At 56.7% G+C, this 19,018-nt stretch overlaps 1 protein-coding gene across 10 annotated transcripts in view; it reads right to left on the bottom strand.

Annotated features, from left to right (window-relative positions):
• Positions 1-677: 677 nt before the first annotated feature.
• Positions 678-19,018, bottom strand: part of KIF25 (kinesin family member 25) — a 44,532-nt gene continuing 26,191 nt past the window's right edge. For 5 of the 10 annotated variants that reach the window (XM_074367974.1, XM_074367976.1, XM_074367982.1 and 2 more), the window contains 10 exons: positions 18,830-18,897; positions 14,091-14,165; positions 11,656-11,805; positions 10,515-10,691; positions 9,230-9,381; positions 7,642-7,848; positions 7,131-7,286; positions 5,954-6,089; positions 4,337-4,692; positions 678-3,975 (listed from right to left, as the gene is read on the bottom strand). In XM_074367974.1, the coding sequence (XP_074224075.1) occupies positions 3,884-3,975; positions 4,337-4,692; positions 5,954-6,089; positions 7,131-7,286; positions 7,642-7,848; positions 9,230-9,381; positions 10,515-10,691; positions 11,656-11,805; positions 14,091-14,165; positions 18,830-18,897 (1,569 nt within the window). In that variant the 3' untranslated portion in view covers positions 678-3,883. Of the gene's footprint in view, positions 3,976-4,336; positions 4,693-5,794; positions 5,848-5,953; positions 6,090-7,130; positions 7,287-7,641; positions 7,849-9,229; positions 9,382-10,514; positions 10,692-11,655; positions 11,806-14,090; positions 14,166-18,829; positions 18,898-19,018 lie in introns of those variants that run through there. The other 5 variants (XR_012508440.1, XM_074367975.1, XM_074367977.1 and 2 more) reach the window with 5 other exon arrangements.

A 19,018-nucleotide genomic window follows, 5' to 3' on the forward strand; every position in this document is an offset into this window, starting at 1 on the left:
ATGGCGTCCGGAGGTGTGGGGGCCTGAGCCCTGCTTTCCCGCGAATTTCCAAAATCATGCTGAGACAGGCCCTTATGAGAAAAAAAAATGAGTTTGCATGTGTCCTGATCCAGGGTCCAGGATGACCTTTTCCCCTTTAAAGGAATTTTGGGAGCAGGAGCCCAGCCCCACAGGCTGCTTTGCTGTTGCACAAAGCAGGTGTCAGGGAGGGGCGGCAGGCGTCAGGGTGGGGCTGAAATAAGCTGTTTGGGGCCGCAACCTACACACACCCATACACGTGCACACGCAAGCACACGTGTGCACACGAATGTGGGCAGACGTGGCGAGTCGACATGGGTTGGTGGAAGGACACTTCCACCGGATGCCCTCGTGGAGCTCCTAGCTGGGACTCAGAGCTGCGCTCCCGTCCCCGGCCCCGGCCGTCCCTCGGCCGCCACGAGAGGGCGCTGGCTGCACGCTCTGGCTCCTCAGAGGGCGGCTGCCGCGCCTGCAGGACGCTCAGGGACAGACCTGGGTGTGCGGGTCAGGCCTGGAAGCGGGGGTGGGGGTGGGCATGACCTTGTGGTGAGCCTGCTGGGGGGCGGGCTGGGGCATGCCTGGGATGGCCCGGTGCTCACCCGTGTGGTTTCCGACTGGCCTCCCGGTGAGGTCAGAGCCCCACGTCCAGGCTGCCCTTTCTTCTGTCACCCGGGTACAGCCCATCTTGAGGGTGGCCAGCGCCCTGTGTCCTTGGCAGATGAGAGGCAGCAGGGACCTCTGGCTGACCCCAAGAAACCACCAGGGCGAGGCTGGGAGTTCCGTTTCTGCCCTTCCTCTGTGCCTGGGTAGACACAGAAAACTGTGCCAAGTGTCTGTGAGCCACTCCGGTGGTCAGGGCACGTGGAGGACAGTCAGAGGCCAAGAGGGACCTCGCGTGGTCTCCAACCCCTTCCCCACGGCCCCCTCCCCACCCGGAGGAAGCGGCAGCCTAGAGGGGGGCAGCCCCTCTCCAGGAGAGGAACATCAGACGAACCACCTTCTCTTTTGGCGTCAATTAGGCCCAAAGGTGTCTCAGGCAAAGCAGATACCAGGAGACACCCGGGAAAACAGGCGTCAGCTGGCAGGGAAAGGGGTTTGTGAGAAGGGCCGTCATGGCTGGTGCGGGGCCTGCTAAATGGACCCACTCACCTTGTCCGGGGAGTGTGGCCCCAGGGCTGTGGGGGGTGGGAGCCCCCACACATCTCCCTCCCCATTTGTCAGGGCTAAGAGGGACACCCACCCAGGTTTCCTCTGGACCCTGAAGAGGGTGCAGATGGCTCAGGAAAGTGTCGGCTGGACAGACGCGACCACCAGCTACCCTAGCTGGGCAGGGGGAAGAGGAGGCCAGAGGTCATGCTGGCGGGTCTAATTCACGAGAACCTACGGGCTTGTTCGGAGCTGGGCCGACCACCATGTCTTGCTGGGACCCAGGAACCTGCGCTTTGAAGGTACCTGCCTGTTTGCCCTTGGACCTGGTGCAATGGAGCAGCAGCCTGCGGTGGAGACCGCCCCTGAGGGCGGTTGCGCGGGACATGACAGCCGACCTGGGAGCGGTTGTGTCGGGGGCCTCGCCCTCACGGTCTTGGACCAGGAGTCCAGGGCTCCGGTCCTGCCAGCCCCCTTTGTTCCATGAAGTGTTTTGCACCCTGTGGCCATGTCACCCTCCCACTCTCCCTCTTGGGAGACAGAATCCATGTCCGGGGCATCCTTTCTCCAAGGACGGCTGCAAGTGGTTGGAGACTCAGAGGAGAGGAGCAGGGTGGCTGAGGCGGGGGCGGGGGCGGGGGTGGGGGTTGCCCTTCCACAGCTGACCGGGCACCCCAGGGGCAGGCTTCACAGGAGGCTCTGATGGCGGGGACTCAGAGCTGGGCCTCTGCGCTGCACTGCACCGGGCAGGGTGAACTGACCACGAGGCCATGACGCGCAGGCGCTGGGCCCCACTGGTGGTGTTCACATGGTTACAGTCTTTCAAAAAATGTGCAGAACTAGGGCTTTTTAACCATAAGCAGTTAAGATCGCTGTCTCTCCACTCAGCGTGCACTCCACACCCTCCCCGCAGTCGCGGGCGGAATCTGCGGGCATGTCGGGGCCCTGCTAGTGGGGAGGTCGGGTTTGGTGGGAGACAGCCAGGAGGTTCACAGTCACCGCCGGCTGGACGGGGGCAGCAGGGGCCTCCAGGAGGGCCCCGGCTGGACGGGGGCAGCAGGGGCCTCCAGGAGGGCCCCTGCAGCCAGAGGTCACGTCTCTGGGGACCCAGACCCCCAGTGCAGGAAGGACGTGGGGACAGGAAGAGAAACAAAGCTGGCACGGGGCCAGGGTTGGGGGCAGGGGGGCCTGCAGCTCAGGAGCCCCCGCACCCCCTCCCCGGGCCACGCTGCGAAGGGAAGCCGGCGCCTTAAACCTCAGGATGAGGAGGTGCTGGGGGAAAGCGGGCGTGTCTTCCCCAGTCAAGGGCCGGGTCGAGGACGCAGCCAGAAAACACAGGGGGGTGCAATCGGAAGAACTGACCGAAGTGCCTCGGAGTTCCGTGGCGGTCTGCACTATTCGCCAGCTTTTTAAAGCTGTGACTTGATGGTTTTTAAGTTTTCCTCTAAGTGTTTTTCTGCATACCTACTTAAGAATGTATAACATTATTTTTCCTGCAGGAGGGCCCCCATCACCAACTATGTACATAAGGTTCAGGCCTCAGGCCCAGCCCGCCCCCGGGACTCTGCTCCAGGACCTCTGATCACAGGCGGGGATGTGTCCCAGGCCCCCTTTGTTCTCTGCTTCCCTCCACGGGACATGGGGTTCCTGTGAACACAAACCCAGCTTTCCTAAGAGAGCAAATTTAGGAACATTAATCATTCATAGACTTCAGCCATGGGAAAAGGCCACGGCCTCCCGGGACTCTCCTGGTGTGGTGGGGGAGTCAGGGCGGGGGGCAGCCGGCAGAGGTGGGCGGGCGGTGGGGGTTGTAGCAGGAGGACTGGGCTGTCCAGGGTGGCAGCTCGGCCGGGCAGTGGGGGAGCAGGTCTGGGAGGCAGGTTCCCTAGGTGGCCACAAGACCCCGAAGCAGTGATCTGCCCAGCCTGGACAAAGGCCAGGTCCTCCCCTCAGCCGTCCCGGGACAGCAGAACGTGGGCGCTGGTCTGAGAGGTTCTGGTCCACACACCTGCCCCATGTGACCCTGCTGTCGCTGTGTAGATGTGGGAGCAGACGTGGGGGTGTGCCTGGCGGGCAGGCTCTGGCACATCTAATCCTTGTCCTGGTTTTGAAGTCTTCAAGGGCAGGCTGTGCCACATTTATGGCAGTATCCCCCATCTCCCCCGGGGAACGGCCCCGTGCTCAGTGGGCCTCCAAGGGGTGGCTGAGCAAGTGAGTGGAGGGCGGACTGCCTGGTGCAGGTGCTCAGGGACCTCAGCGGGCAGTGCCAGCTCCCTCTAGGCCCCGTGCTCTTCCTCCCCAGGAGCTGCACACACCCGCCCCCCCCTCCCCAAGCAGATGTGTGGAGCAGATGTATGCTGTGCACAGACCCGGGGGCCTAGGATGAGCAGGGAGGTCCCAGGAATCCAGGGCTCCCCACAGGGACACCCATGGGGAGGCTGAGACCCAGTGGCTCCTTCCTCCACAAACGAAGTGTTTCCTGTCTCTGCCAACAATGCTAAATTGGAGACCACAGACCACTAGCCTTGGGGCTGACCCTTGGCCACTCTGAGGGCTGGAGGCTCCAACAGCCACAACAATGTGCTGACACAGCCCTGGCCGGTTCCCTGGGACACCTGACCCCGCCACGTGCTGGCCTCGGCGTGTGGACAGCTCCCTCCTCCTCAGCGCCCCTGTGACTGGGCTGTCAGGGTTCGGCCAGCTGCTCCCGCCCTGAGGCTCACAGTGACCGGGTCTGAGGCACCAGTGACCATCTTGAGTCCTGAGGGGGCGTCCAGGGCAGCAGGCAGTGTCTCCTGGGCAAGTCCTCACCTGCAAGAGGACACCGGGCTGTGGGGAGGGCAGAGAATGTGAAGGGGGCCTTCTGAATATAAAACACACACACGTTCAGTTGGTCCTTATTTTGTCTGCCTGTCTGCTAATCAACCTGTCATCTAACTGTCTGCACTGAAACCGTGAGTGCAGACTGGTTCCTGCAGTCCCAGCCCAGCCCTGCCGTTTAGGGGAGCCCCTTCTCCCACCGGGGGGACCCTGTCCCCACTGTCTCCCTGCATCTTTGTTTGCTCGCTGCCCCGAGGTGCCCAGGCTCCTGGCCTCGCTGGGCAAATGCACAGCCTGGAGAAGCAGCAGGAGCGGTGGGAAGGCCAGTCAGGGGCCCTGGACGCGGACTCACCCCTCCCCAGCGCCGGCCTGTGGGTTCTGGGGGGCATCCGTGGTGAGGCTGGGAACTGGAGCAGGCCGGTGGCCTCCCATGCTGAGTAGCTGTCCCCTCTCCAGTTGTGGACACCCAGGAGGCACTCGAGGGAGGTAGGGGCCCGATGGGGTGCAGAGCACCCAGCCTGAGGCACTGCAGCCACCGAAGTCCCTTGGGCTTGGACCACCTTGTCCCCTGAGGTGCTGGCTGTGCGTGGGGTGCTCTGTGGACCTGCTCTCTTAGCCACGCACAAAATCTCTGCCAGAATCCAGCTTTTCATCGTATTTTTGGATATTAAAGCTTTCACATCCCAGTGTCGAAGAGTCCATTCCGACCTAAACCAAAATGTTAACCTTCTGCCTGGTTCTGAGGTTTCTGCTCGCCCCAAGCATGGCAGCCCTTGGAGGGGTGGGGGCTGCATTTCCCACTTGCGAAACCCCGCCTTGCCCGCAGGGCCGCCTCCTTGCCCGGTCAGGGGCCGGCCTCACTGATCAGGTTACTGGAGGCTGGGGTCATGCCCTCAGCGACACGGATGACCAGATGCTGGTCCTCTCTCGTGGGGACCCTGCATTTACAGGTCTCTTGGGGATCCCCACTCGGCCCCCATGCTGTGGGACCGCAGACTGTTCCTGCCAGGACGGAGGTGGCCGCATTGGCCCCAGGGACGCCCAAGCAGCCGACACCTCCACCCCTGCCTGCTGGCTCTGCACGGTGCTCCCTCCCGGGGACTGTCCCCTCTGTCTGGACGCACTCTGTCCCTCAGAGCAATGGGATGACACGGAGAGAACAGCGTGGACAGCCCACCCCTTGTGGACGGCCCTCTGTGGCCGAGGGGCCTGGGGTCCCTTCTCAGACGCTTCAAGAGCCAAAGGAAGCACGGTCACTGCGCTCACACCGTGAACTGACCCTTCATGGACACACTCTGCAGCAGCTGGGGTGGGTGGAGGAGCCCACGTCTCAGAAGGGACATGGGGCTGGGTGCCCCTGCACTGGCCGGGGTGTCATGGCCAGAAATAGCCATGTGGTGTGTCCCCACCCGTGGCTGCCAGATGTCAGTGGAAGCAAACCTGCCCTCTCTTCTTCTCCAAGTTCCCGGAGCCCCCAGCGCTGAGGGCCCAGGTCCCACTACATGTCTGCGTCGTGCCCATGGGCAAGGGTGTGTCCACGTGGGGGTCCTCATGGGGGGCCCACACGAGGAGGACTAAGGACGCCTGGCCACCTGCTCTTTGTGGGGTGTGTGTGCCTGGCACCCCAACACAGACTCTTTTTACGGATGAGGGAACAGACTTCAGGAGCCAAGTAATCTGTCGGGGACACACGGAGCCACCACGAGACCCCAGGTCTGCTCAGATCCTGCTCGCGGATGACTGGCTCTGGTGCTGCTCCCTGGGGAGCCCCACCCTCAAATTCTCCTGCCCGGGAGGCTCCCCTGCACACCTGCTTCTCCCGAGCGCCTGCTGCCTCGGCGGTCCATGCAGGCTTGTGCTGGGCTTTACAAGGTCCAAAGTGCATTTATTTCCAGGGCGCACACGTTGCCGGGCGCCGCTGGGAAGCACGTGAAGGGAGGAAAGCCCACGGTGCGCCCACCGCCTTCACCTGGGTTTTCTGGGGGCTGGACAGCCCCGCTCCACTTGCCGCGCTCGGGCCCCAAATCCCAGGCTCTGCAGTGTTTCTGCCACGTGCTTCTGGCAGGGGGACACGCACACGATCACCTGCAGCTTGGCGTCGCCTCCTTAAGAAAAGAACAATGTGCATTTGGAAGGAATTCCAGCGAAAAACTGGCATCTCTAAAATCCCCGGAGCCCAGGTGGCGGCCACACACGCCGGGAGACGGTCCAGCCGCGCTCCTCCCCGGCTGCACACCAGCCCGGGGCCAGGGCGTCTCCTGGAGGCGGCAGCCAGAACAGGTGCGCCTGGGCGCGGAGTCAGACCCGAGCCTGGGACGTCCACCCTCCGCCGTCCTGGACGGGCCGCGGTGCCGAGCAGCGCACACTGTGCCCTCCCCTGCTCCCCGCAATGCCATCCTCCTCCCCCGTGTTTTCCTCCATGGAATGAGCTCCACTGGCTTCCCATGACTTAACTGTCATCGAACTTGGTAGGAGACCCTGGGGGTGCCCCCAGCCCCTCCCCTCCTGAGCTCCCTGTCCTGTGGGTTTGAGAGCCCCCACCCTCCTCTCTGGGCGTGTGGCTTGAGCTGGGCCAGGGCTGCCTCGGGGGAGGTCGGGCAGAGAGCTCAGTGCGGGAACCTGCCTGCTGGGGCGGGCGTCTCGGTGCAGGACAGAGCGCCCCGTCCACTTCCGCGCCATCGCTCTGGAACTTGAGTAGGCGCAGGCCAGCGTTGTCAGGCCACCCCAAGCCCCAAGCCCACAGCCTGGTGATTCAGTACCTCCAAGGGTCACCTGCACTTACTCGAACTCACTTGGGTTCCTGGCACCAGCAACCAAGAGTCCCCACCTGCAGGTGCAGAGCCCAGCTCGCAGGCATCGTGGGGCTCAGAGGGTCCCACGCCTTGGGGACCCCTCGTGTGCCGCAAGGAGGCGGGCCTGTGGAAGCCTGGGGCCCAGCTGGGGGAGCAGGTCGTGCACGTGCTGTGCTAACCAACCAGCGCACGTGGCCCCGAGGACAGCGAGGAGGCCGGCTGCTAACGAGCGCGCTAGAAATACTGAGGGAGGGGACGCAGTGACCCAGAGAGCCAGCAGTTCCCCAGGAGGTGTGGCCAGGGGCAGGGGGACAGTTTCCCCTCTTTGGGGGCGGTGGCGGGGGCGGGAGGTACCGAGTGCATCCTGGAGGAAGTGGGTGAGCGTGCTGTTCCGGTACGGGATGTGGCCTCTGCCCTCCGACAGCGCCCCCAGCACGTCCGCGAGGGCCGCCAGGCTCCGGTTTATAAGCGACGTCTCCCGCAGGGCCGATCCGGTCACTCCAGACACACCTGGGGAAGTGCAGAGACCCAGTCAGACATGGGATTTGCACAAATGCTGGGTGACATCCAGGTGAATCAGCAAAGCAAAACGGAGACCTCCCAGGAAAGCGTGGAGGAGACCCCCGATCATATTTATGTCCCTGACCACCTCCGTGGCAGGGGAGGCACTGACTGGACCTGGGGCCCCTGCGCTGCCAGATGCCCCCAGACGACATGTGTTGGATTGACATGCACTCTGCGGTGGTGAGACAGCAATCCACAAGGACAGACATGGGTGGGAGAGCATCTGCCTGGGGCTCCCCGTTCGCTCACGGCCTGGACCCTGCATCCCCAGGTCACCCGGGGGGAAGGCTTCACATCTCACCGGCGCACTCGCTACCCGCCAGGTCCACCAGCTGCAGCTTGGAGAGCACCTGTCCGCCAGGGCCCTGGGACCCCTGCCCGAGTCCTCGGGTCCTTGGGGACACGGACGAGACTGTGCGGGTTGCTCCTGGTCTCCTCCCTGGGGCCGGCCGCTGGGGCGTGGGGCCACGGAGCTCCGCGGGGGGAGACTGGTCTGACTGCCGGTCTGCTGTGGAGGTAGGGGGAGGTGGCAAGAGACACAAGAAGAGAGACGGTCCTCCAAGCTCCCCAATGCCTCCCACCTGTGCTGAATGCTCCCAGCTCCGTCCCGGAGGCCCGTATGGCGTGGGGTGCAAGACCCCAGTTGGAGTCCCCAGCTCTTAAATACGGGATGGTGGGGGAGAGGGGCCCTCGGACCGTGAGGGCCTCCTCTGGGTAAAACACAGAAGAGCAGTGGGGAGAGACCATTGTTCATGGTTAAAAGGTGAACCAATACCTAGTTAGTCCCAGGAAAACTGGATACGGTTTCCTAGATTTGGTAACGACATTAACAATCCCCGTCTGAAAAATCTATTCTCTCCTACACAAATCAGCTCTACAGTTTCTGTTTTTAATCCTCCACAAAAGCCCGACACAGTGTTTTTCACGTTGACGTCTGTATCAATTTCATCATGTGTTATTTCTAAACAGAGGTTTTTAAGCAATTAAAAAAAAAACCAGAATAGTGAATACCCCCTGTAGAAAGCAAGGAAAATACATGTAAGTCAGTTTTAAAAAGAACATGAAATGCCTCTGGTGCGCACTGCCCACGAGTGCGCAGACTTTTCCTTTGTGGATCTGCGTGCCCGGCAGGAAGAGCCAGGCCCTGGCGCACGGCTGCGCGCTGCCTGGCCCTCCCTGCGCACTGCTGGGTCCCAGGCTGCTTAGGGCGAGTCCCGCGGGCGGGCGGTTAGGGGGCCGGGTGACCCTGCTCCTCCCCGCCACTTGCCTGGGCCACCTTGGAGGCCGTGACAAGGCGGACTGAGTGTTAGCCCGCACTGGCCTGAGGGGGCCTTTCTAGGGTTAAAGCCCCCAAGGCCCAGGGCTGCCCTGCGGTCTGCGTCACTGAGAGCAAGGCTGAGGCCCCAGACCTCACCCTGGAGGTACTGGGAGGTGACGGGGCCCGATCACAGTGGGTGGCGTCTGTGCTCCCACCGCCTCAGGTGGCCCGACGTGCACTGCCCTGGACTTTCTGACCCTTAAAGCCCCAGGGACCCCGACTCTCCCGTAACAGGAATCATCTCATACACTGGTCTGTAACCTTCTAACCTCAGCCACAAAGAGAGTGTCATTCCTGGTGAACGCGTCAGGTTCCAAAGTGAAAACATGCCGTTTTTCCTCCTCTGCTGCATCTGATGTAGCAAAGCGGCTTCCTCCATCCCACCCACCACCCTTTCTTCTCTCAGCCCAGATCCCCGTGGCTCTTGGGTTTGGGTTCCGGACCGTCCAACCACGTGGCTGCCATTCCTCCCTCGGTCCCGCGTGGCGCCTCAGAGCCTGCACGTCCACGATTCTCTTCTTCTCATGTAGATTTCTATTTGGGCAACTGACCGGGCACCGGGGCCACTCACCGGTGCTGCGGGAGGAGGCGGCTGCAGTCAAAGTCACCGTGATCACCAGGTGAGACCTGGACGAATCAGCATGCACTGCGGTGGCCTGCTTGGCCCGGAGCCGCAGAGCTGCAGCCACGAGCGTCATCAGCTCCACGGCACTGTGGACAGACCTGGCAGAGGGGACACAGAAGTCCCAGTGACTGCAGAGGGCACCCGCCTCACAGAAACCCCTTGTACAAACTGAGTGTACCTCGCTCAGGAAAGCAGCTCTTCTTAAGACAAAATTCAACACGCTGAATCAAACATGACAGTTTTATGAGGCCTGACTGACTAGCTGCGCCTCTAATTGCTTTACCCGGACATAATCAGCTGCTCTGGAACCAAGTGGAGATTCCCAGAGTTTTCAACTTGGGGATTCTCTTATTTACGGTCCCCTCAGGACCCCAAGATTTTTAAGTATTTTGTCTATCAATCAAATTTCATCAAATGCATGAAATCAACATTTAATTTGCTTTCCTGTGTTAATCGATGAGCCCTGACAGCTAATCAGAGCTTCGGGTCTGCAGAAGATAGGATTTCGATCCCACTGTCTATAGTCAGAAGCTGACAGCTTTGGTTAACGTGTGTAAACTCTCATGGTGAAACGCATGAGTTCCTTGAGGTTTTTTCAAATGTTAGAATCAGTCTGTCGGACTCCGAGACCCCGGGACAGGCTGCGCAGCTCCTCCCTGTGCTGTCAGTCAGGCGGTCCCTGCTTGCAGCAAACCGGACTCACAAGGGCGGATTTAAGGACACAGAACTCCAAGGAGTGTATCGAATCAGCATAGGAGCTGTGGTTTTTCACAGGGTGATTCAGGGGCGTATTCTGTGAAACCTGGACATTACAGGTGGGAATCAAGGACGCCTGTGCTCAGCCGCGTCCCCGGGGCACGCGGTGTGACTTCGCCACAGCTGTTTCATCAGCCGGGCTGCGGGGATAACACCTGTCCCATCGACCCTTAAAGAAGAGATTCTGACGGAGTAACTAGTCTGTTGTGCTTGTGATTTTACAGAGATCATCTTCAGGGGGATAAGAACAGCTCAGTAGCAGAGCACGTGCTCAGCATGCATGAGGTTCTAGGTTCGATCCCCAGGGCCTCCATTAGAAAAAACACAAAGCAGAAGGCAAACTGAAAGCTGCAAAGCGCACACTACGCAGTGCGACACCAGGAGCCACCTCTCAAGGAGCACCGGCTCAGGCGGCTGGTTCCCTGGGGCCCCCGGAGGTGCCGCTGCCCGGGAGCTTGGCACCTGGACTACTCACTCTCGGGTCAGCCCAGAGACCTCCTTCTTTCCCTCCGTGGTTGTCAGCACCTGGCGCTTCGCCCTGGACACCACAGCACAGCCGTCTTTGGCCAGAAGGTCAAAAATGTCGTTATTATAAACTTCCACTACGGAAACGTCCACCTCCAGGCGCCAGGAGGGGTTTTCTGCAATAAGCCTGGAGGAGGGGTGGGGAGGGACACACAAGAGACTCAGCCACCAGGGGAGCTCAGATAACCCCACAGAGAAAGTGGTTAATCAACTGGCTTTGAACGTGAGGGGACTGCAGTCCTAGAAAACGTTCAGCAAAACTCGTGGCCCAGCAGCGCCGGGCAGCATCTCACTAACCAAGGCCTTGCAGGAAGAAGGGGCACCCTCATTACTTGTTTTAATTCTTATTTTTTAACTGAAGTGTAGTCGATTTACAACGTTAGTTTCAGGTGTACAGCAAAGCGATTCATTTACACTGTATACACATTCATATATATGTATATTTTTTCATATTCTTTTCCATTACAGCTCATTACAAGAAACTGAATATAGTTCCCTGTGCTACACGGTAGGTCCTTGTTGTCTATCTGCTTTGTACACAGTAATACGTATCTGTTCATCCCAAACTCCTGATCTGTCCTCTTTAAACTGCAGAGTAAATCGCTGTCTTGGGAACAAAGTTATTTTATCTGAGTTATGTCTAAGTCGACGATTTCGGCCGTCGGTACCCTTCGCGTTCTAAACGTACTGGGTAAACAGGCTTGGAGGCCACACAGCTGTGACTCAGAAGCCACCACGACGAGCGCGATGCCCGCACGGAAGCCCAGAGCGGACCGCAGAGACCCTGAGAGCCGTCCCAGTAACCGCACTTGTTTGTTTTAAAATTTGTTCCATCTTAGGGAAGACTGAGTCAATTCCACTCGAATAACGCCTCCCGACTAAGGCCTGACCATGACCTCTTTAAAACCCACCCGGGCTCTCAAAACGACAACTACATGTCTTATTTTGTTTCGAGTTTTAAAATACAACATGCAGACTGTAGATTAGTTTAAAAACAAAGATACTACATACTTAGCGCAAAACCCCAAAATCCCGCCCTAGGGAAGAGGCGACCACCGATGCCAGGCTCCCCCACTGCCCCGCCTCGGTACCTGAACACTTCTCCAGCAGCTCTGGGGATGATTCCTAGGTGACCGTGGGGTCCCGACGGCAGGGCCAGGTCCTGCTCGGGACGCGGGCCCAGCATGGTGAAGCTCTTCCCGCTCCCCGTCTGCCCGTAGGCCATGATGCACACGTTGTACCTGAAATCCAAGCCAGACTTCAGTGCAGAGAAGAACACACAGGTCTGGCGCCGCGCCTGGTGCTGAGAGACCGTTCCCTGGGGTGAGAAGCCTTGACGCACTGCACTTCGAGGTCCTGGAAACCAGCTGTCGGCGACTACCGCTGCTTCTGCACAGCCCACCCCTGTTATTGTTTGGTCACACACTGGATTAAACCACATCCACGTCCACACACACACGCGGCTCAGTGATGCCCACTTCTCGGTGTCCCCCCGCCCCACAGGGGAGACCCTGCTGGGACCCCAGCCTGAGCCAGGCTCCTAAATTCCATTCATTCCAACTTTCAGGGCGGTGTCGGGGTTGCCTGAAGTGAGTTCCTCTTCAGAACATCAGGCTAAGTAAAGCGTGTGTGAAATGATAAAACAGTCGCCATATTTTCTTTCGCTGTTTGAAAACCACTTCCCCATCACGTTTATGATCGCTAGCACTGCCGACTAGGATACGCTTAAGGCTGTAACGTGTTCTCTCACTCTGTTTCTCCAAGGGCCTGGGGTGTTCATTTCAGCCAGACTGTGTGGACGCCCCCCTCAAGCCCCCCCCAGCCCCCTGCGGTCCGACAGTTTGGGGTTATTTTAGTGCAACTCACTTCACAGAAGACAAGGACCCCTGGAGGGTCCCTGAATTTTCCCCAGTTGTGCTATTTAGTCCAAAACGTCACTGAGAAGATGTAAAACATTGAAGAGTATTTGAAAGAGGTTTACAACATACACTGATAATCTTGGCCATGAAGGTGCAGGTGAGCCTGGCCCACGGGCGGCTAAGGCTGAGCCCCGACCATCCCCTCTTACTGTCACCTGGGAGATAAAGATCCAAGCACAGGCCCTGCCCTTGGAGATTCTGATTCTAATCAGACTGTTTAACCCAGGTACCGCCACCTCCGTCCCCCGGTCAAACCAGGGTGTCACTCTGACAACACGGCCCTGGAGAGTATCTGATGGGTTCACACCTCGAGCAGGATACAGAAGCCCCGGAGATCCAGGAGGTCTGACCCCAAGGTTGACTGTTCCATTCAAACAAAAAGAAGATGGAAACCAAATGGGGGGGCAAAAACCCATCCAGGCCCCTCAGCTACCACCCCACATGCTTTTCCTTCCAGAAGTAAAAGATCTCAGGGTGTTTATAACAAAACCTCCAGCACTGCAGCTCTTATGCCCTCCCTGAGACGTGGAGGTATTTGGTGGGCGGGGGCCGGGGGGATGTCTGACTGCAGAGGACAAATTAGCCTTTAAAGGGATCTTTCAAACCACCTCCAAGTGTAGGAAGAAGGCAGCCGGGACTGAAAAGATGCCATCTGTTTCATATTTGTAGTGGAAAAGCAGCTCGGGCAGCGATCATCTTAACCACGATGCCATTTTTTATTTCTGGAATCTGCTTCCTGAAAAGATGCCTACTTTAAAAAGAGAGACTCTCCTATCATTTTCACTGGAAGAATTTTCTTGGGTGGATATAAAAATCCCAGTATCCCGGAAACAGAGTTGAGGCAGAGACTTGATTGTAGCTGGCGGGGGCAGGGGTGGGCATGTGGGTGTGTGCAGAGAGCGACACGTGTCCCCTGCTGACCCGACCTCTGGGGTCACGAGCCTCAGCCACCCCCGTGATGTCAGACGCCCGAGCCCTGTGGTTGGAGCCCAGCACTGTAATTACAGCTCCCAGTTGGCTGAAGCCTCTGCTGGGCAAACACAAACATGTCTTCTTCAGGACGCTCGATGTCGGCATCTCCAACCAAACCATATTCTTCAAATTACTCTGAAGTGGAAAGTCCTGGCTTGCTGTGTCTTAGTTAAGTCCCAGACCTGTTCACTTCATTGCTAAAAAAGTGACTTTCATTCCTTGGTTACAACCATTGCCTTAGAAACCCGGAGTCGGTTCCATGGGTGGAAGGCTCGTTCCCAAAGGGACAAGCCCCTCGGTCTAGTGTCAACATCCTTAACAGGCTTTAGAAAATCCAGGAATGTACCAGGAATCCCAGAGAGGAGGAAGCGGCTGCCCCCTCAGTCTGAGGTCCGCACATCACGCACCTAAAGTACCACCTGGACCCAAGGTGCCCGTGCTCACCTAACAATTATTCCTCACACCATGCTTCCTCCTTCCCCGCCACGGGCCCTCAGCCACCCCAGGCCACGGACCTGCTCCACACTCACAGCAGACGCTCAGACTCGGATGCTAACCTCTCAGCCTGCAGCTCAAATGAAACCCACTGACATTTACATGTGATGGTGATAATCGACCTTGACGTCTTCACTCACCCGTCTAGGAAGGACGTGAGGAGGGGGCACACGTCTTCAAATACTGCTCTCTGAGACTCTGCTGGGCCATAGACTCTGAGAGGCAAAGGGAAAGTGATGCAGTATTAGAAGAGAAAGAGTTACTTCAGTATCCTAAGAAGCGTCCTTACGTGTTTCTCATGTGAACCTCCCAGTACGGTCAAGATTCATGTTTTTTAAACAAAGAAAGATTAATTTTATTACTTTTCAAGCTAACAGAGGTTAAGGAAGAGCGAAAAATGGTTTCCTCTGCTATTAAAAATGGAGCAAAGTTACAGATGCTTGCAAAGCAGAAAGAAAAAGCAAGAAAAGAAGGAAGAAAAGACACCATGTAATTACCCCATAACTGAGTTAACGCTGCTCAGCGGGTCCAACAACAACGATGAGAAAATCACACTCAGGCAACGTTTGATATGTGATACTTAATTGTTACGCTTAAGCTCTTAAAAATACCATTCTCCTAGACCCCAGGCTGGCTGGGCTGAACATTACCACGCATCACGGGACCGGAACGCCGGCTCTGGGAGGGGAACCCGGTGCGGTTCTGTGTTTACAAACACGTACATAAACCCAAGTGGGAAGTAACGTCCAGAAGCTGCAGGTCACGGCACGGCGGGAAGCGAGACTGGGCCTCCACTGGGGAGCCGGGTCCGGGCCACGCTGCCCAGCTCTGACAAAGCCGGTGGTTAGCCATGTTCCAGTTGAATGTGCTTTGATTCAAGCTTAGCTTTCTGAATTGCAGGTTTTTGTTCAGCTGGAACCAAATTTTCTCTCCTGTCATCTTCAAAATGTGTACTGACAGCCCGGAGATCCAGCTCATCTCTAGAAGCAGGACTGACATTAAGCCTCCGGGCTTTCCTTACAAAATACAAAATGCTGCTCCACACGTGGCTAGAGGGCATTTAGAGCAAGTGGGATGGAGCTGAGCTCTTAAATACTTCAACTTTTCACCCAAAAAATCCCACCAAAATACCAAGCAGGAAGGACAGTGAATGAGTCCAGCTGTGCACCACCAGCTCCTGTAATCAGGCACCACTCCTGACCTCACCCGAACCCTCCCGCCCCGCCCGGGAGCCCTGGAACCGACGTCACGTCCAGGTCATCCGTGAATGTCCGCTACATATCTCTAAAGGATGTGACTCTTGTAAAAATCATCACCAGGTTACCACTGTCACACTTGGAAAAATGAACAGCACTTCCTTAGCATCATCCAGGAAAGGGGAGGGCCCGCGTCTCTCCTGTTCTCCAATGCGTTTATTCTTCCCATCAGCTTTTAAAAATCATCGCAGCTGGCTGAATGTATGAGACACACAGGGACAGCAAACTTCTGAGCAGTAAATATTCCAGGCTTCGTTGAACATCTTACTTAAAGAGACACTGAAGCCTTTCTCAACATGAGGGAAAGGTCCAAGTCCTGCCACCTGCCCCGCTGGCTCCACATCGTGTGGAGTCACCATTAGCCAATGCGGCGACATGGAAGTCACAGAACAGAAGGTCCAACTGGCTACTTGGAGGTCATATGGCCGGACCTCGGGGCAGTCCAAAACCAAATATGAAGGAAATTACGAAACCAGTAAGAGAATTTAGTCAAGTAGCAGGATGCAAAATTCACGTACAAAAATCAGTAGCTTTCACGTATGCAAACAAAATGAGTTCATCAATGTGATGGGGAAAAGATCCTCTACCTGCTAGGGAAAAAAGTGTCTAAATCCTTCATGAAGAAAACCAGGAAAAAAACCCCTGAAAGACACAGAATTAAATGAGTAAGTGAAAAGACAGGCAGTACTGTGTTCTTGGATACGAAGACTCAGCTCCGTGAAGATGATAGTTTTTCCAAAGTTAGTTTATAAACTGACCTGAATTCTCCCCTAAAATACCACATATACTATCAGTGTTTTTCTGGTGCTAGACAATTTGACTTTAAAATGTATTTAGCAAAACAAAGGAGCAGAGCACAGAGGAAGCCCCTGGGGGAAAGGGCAGCAGGGCGGGTCTCAGGCAGCTGCGAGGCCGGCGCAGGGGCAGCGTGGCCAGGACACGTGGGCGGACGGACCGGCCACGGGCAGGAGAGAGAACTGGGAACTGACAAGCGTGCACGCGGCGAAGCCCTCACGAGAAAGGGTGCTCCCCAGATTCGTGGGGAAAAGGCGTGTTTTAACAAGTGGGGTTGAGGTGACTGGACAGATTTTTGGGAAAAATAAAGCTGGATGCCTTCCTCAGCCTGTGCTCAAGGACACACTCCAAATGGGTCATGAGATTTGGCTCCTGTGAAAAATCAATCCACAGAGCACTGACACACATGGCTACATGCGCCTACCACCTGGTAGCCTTGCTAACTATGATTGTGTTAAAGGGAAAAGAACTTTTTTTTTGCACGGCTAAAAGATATCACAAGCAAAGAAAAAACCACAAACGACAACCTGGGAAAACTAGCTGCAGCTTACATCACAGATGAAAGGTTGCTACCCCAGCACACAAAGTGCCCCAAAAATGGAGAAGAAAAAATGAGCAGAGTACACAGAGTGCGGCGTGCACGTCCTTGAATTTCTTACCTAGTCCTTGCATGAGAAGTGCTTTCCACGCTGTTACAGAAAAACAGCTGGAGGTGCGCGGAGCTGGCCCCACCGCATGAGAAGACGCGGAGCCTCACTCAGCAGGGCGGCCGCATGGAGACGCCGTCTCTCTTCCGACCTAAAGGCCCCAGGGCTCTGCCCAGACAGCATGCAAGACATGGGGGTCACCCGTGGGCCCCTCGCCACGTCGGAGGGGCTGGTGACCTCTCAGCGTGAGTCGAGCCTGCCTGCTAAGCACGCATGTCCTTACTGGCTCCCGTGCTCTCGTCCGTCAGTTGCTGAGAGAGGAGGGCTCCCACCTCCGACTACGGCTGGGGGTTTGTTCACTTGTCTCCTGGGCTCAGTCAGCGTTTGTTTCATGTGTGCTGAAGCTCTGTGATTCCCTCTGGGCTGTTACTTCTCTTAATATTGGTCCCCGGGCTGTTAGGATGCGACCCTCTTACTCCTTGGTAACGTTATTAATCTGAAATCTACTTTGATGTTAATAGAATGACTCCAGCACTGGCTTTTTAAAAATGGTTTAGTAGTTTGTCTGACTGAATCAGGGTCCACATATCACAACTGACTGATAAGTATCTTAAAGTCTCTTTGAAAAATGCAAGGTATTTTAAAAGGTTCTGTGAACAAAAACAAGCCACACCAGTCAACAAGGACGCTGCGGCCGTCACGTCATCAGCGGCGACCGCCGCCCCAGACCGCGAGCGGAGGGAACTCAGCACGCAGACCAGCAGGCAGCCGGGCTCTGCGGTGGCCCCAGTGGTGCCCCCTGAGGGGACTCAGGATGGGGAAGCACAGGGCGCTGGCCCTGGACGGCCAGGTGCAAATCAAAGGAGTGATTTCAGTGGCCCAGACCTTTGCGCCTTCCCACACACAGAAAAGCGCTAAATCCCTTAACCTGAGATGTCTGGATTTCTACATTAATACTAATCTTCTGATGTTCCAACTACCTGGCCTTTGTTGCCAGAAATTCCTATATGTCCTGGCCCCTCCCTTGCTGGGCAGAACTGTCTCTACCACGAGAGGCTGTGTCCTGGGCTCGAGTCCCCGGGAGGCCCACCAAATAAAACAGCTCTCAGCTTCTAGGTGTGCCCTTTATTTCCGTCGACAGTACTTAGGGCTCAGTCTTCTTGCTAGCGCTCCGTCCTCACCCAGAATTCCTTTGTGCAGCCTCCTTGCAGACCACCCCTGCCCAGCCCCACCGCTGGTAGCTGCTAGAGTTTTGTCTTTTCCAAAATTTCTGTAAAGGGACGAATCTGAATGAACTTTGGGTCTGGCTTACTTTGCCCGAGGCCACAGTCCATCCTCCCTGCAGGCTGCAGCCCCCCGGACACCCTCCCACTGAAGGACACTTGTGTTGCTCCCAGTTTTTGCCAGTTACATGGGAGGCGGTGTGAGCGTGCTGGGGAAACACCCGGGGTTGGGGGGGGGCTGCCGGACAGGCGGTCTGTGTTCACCGCACCGCCTGAGGGGCGGGCGCACTCGGCCCGTCTGCTTTGGGGTTTTTCAGCCACTCTGCTACACGTGTAGCTGCATCTTGTGCTCTCAGGGGCATTTCCAGAAGTTTCCCAAACAGCCACCATCTCGGCCTCGCTCTCTGCCCCGGCGTCTGTGCAGGAACTTGCGGTGCTTCATGCCCTTGTTTTCAGGAGAGCTCAGTATACTCTGGGTCCGGTCCTTTATAAACCGTGCAACTTCCAAACACTCTTTCCTGTGTGTGGCTCGTCTTCTCATTCTCCAGATAGTATCATAAACAAAACGAGAGCTTTTCATTTTGATTCTTTCATGGATTATGCTTTTGGTGGTGTTTCTCAGAATTCTGTGCTTAACCCAAGGTCACAAAGACTTTCTTCTGCATCAGCTTCTAAAAATGTAATGGCGTGAGACTTCACATTAGGTCTAGTTTTCATTTCAGTTAATTTTTGCAAAAGGCATGATATGTGGGTGACCCTTCACTCCACTTTTGCCTCTGGACGTCCGACTGCTCCAGCACCACTTGCTAAAACACTGTCCTTTCTCCACCAAACTGCCTTTGCCCTTTTGCAATTAGTCAAAATGACAGGACAACGTGTACCACTGACTAGCCAAACCCGGACACAGCGCTTACATTTGCGTTACTTTGCCTCACCTGCCATCGTGAAAGGCACTCACCTTTCAAAGGTATATGTCTTATTAATCAAAGGGTGACCAGGAGGACTGCATTCCACCAGGATGGTTTCCTAGTAAAAAAGAGTAAACAAACAAACAAACAAAAAAATGGTCATTCTGTGCCAGGGCTGCATTCATAACACCGAGCAGCGGCTGGTGGAGCACAGCCCTGGGCCAGTCCGGCGGCCGCCT

This window comes from Camelus bactrianus, chromosome 8 (assembly GCF_048773025.1).
Source record: "Camelus bactrianus isolate YW-2024 breed Bactrian camel chromosome 8, ASM4877302v1, whole genome shotgun sequence".
Taxonomy (NCBI): Eukaryota; Metazoa; Chordata; class Mammalia; order Artiodactyla; family Camelidae; genus Camelus; species Camelus bactrianus.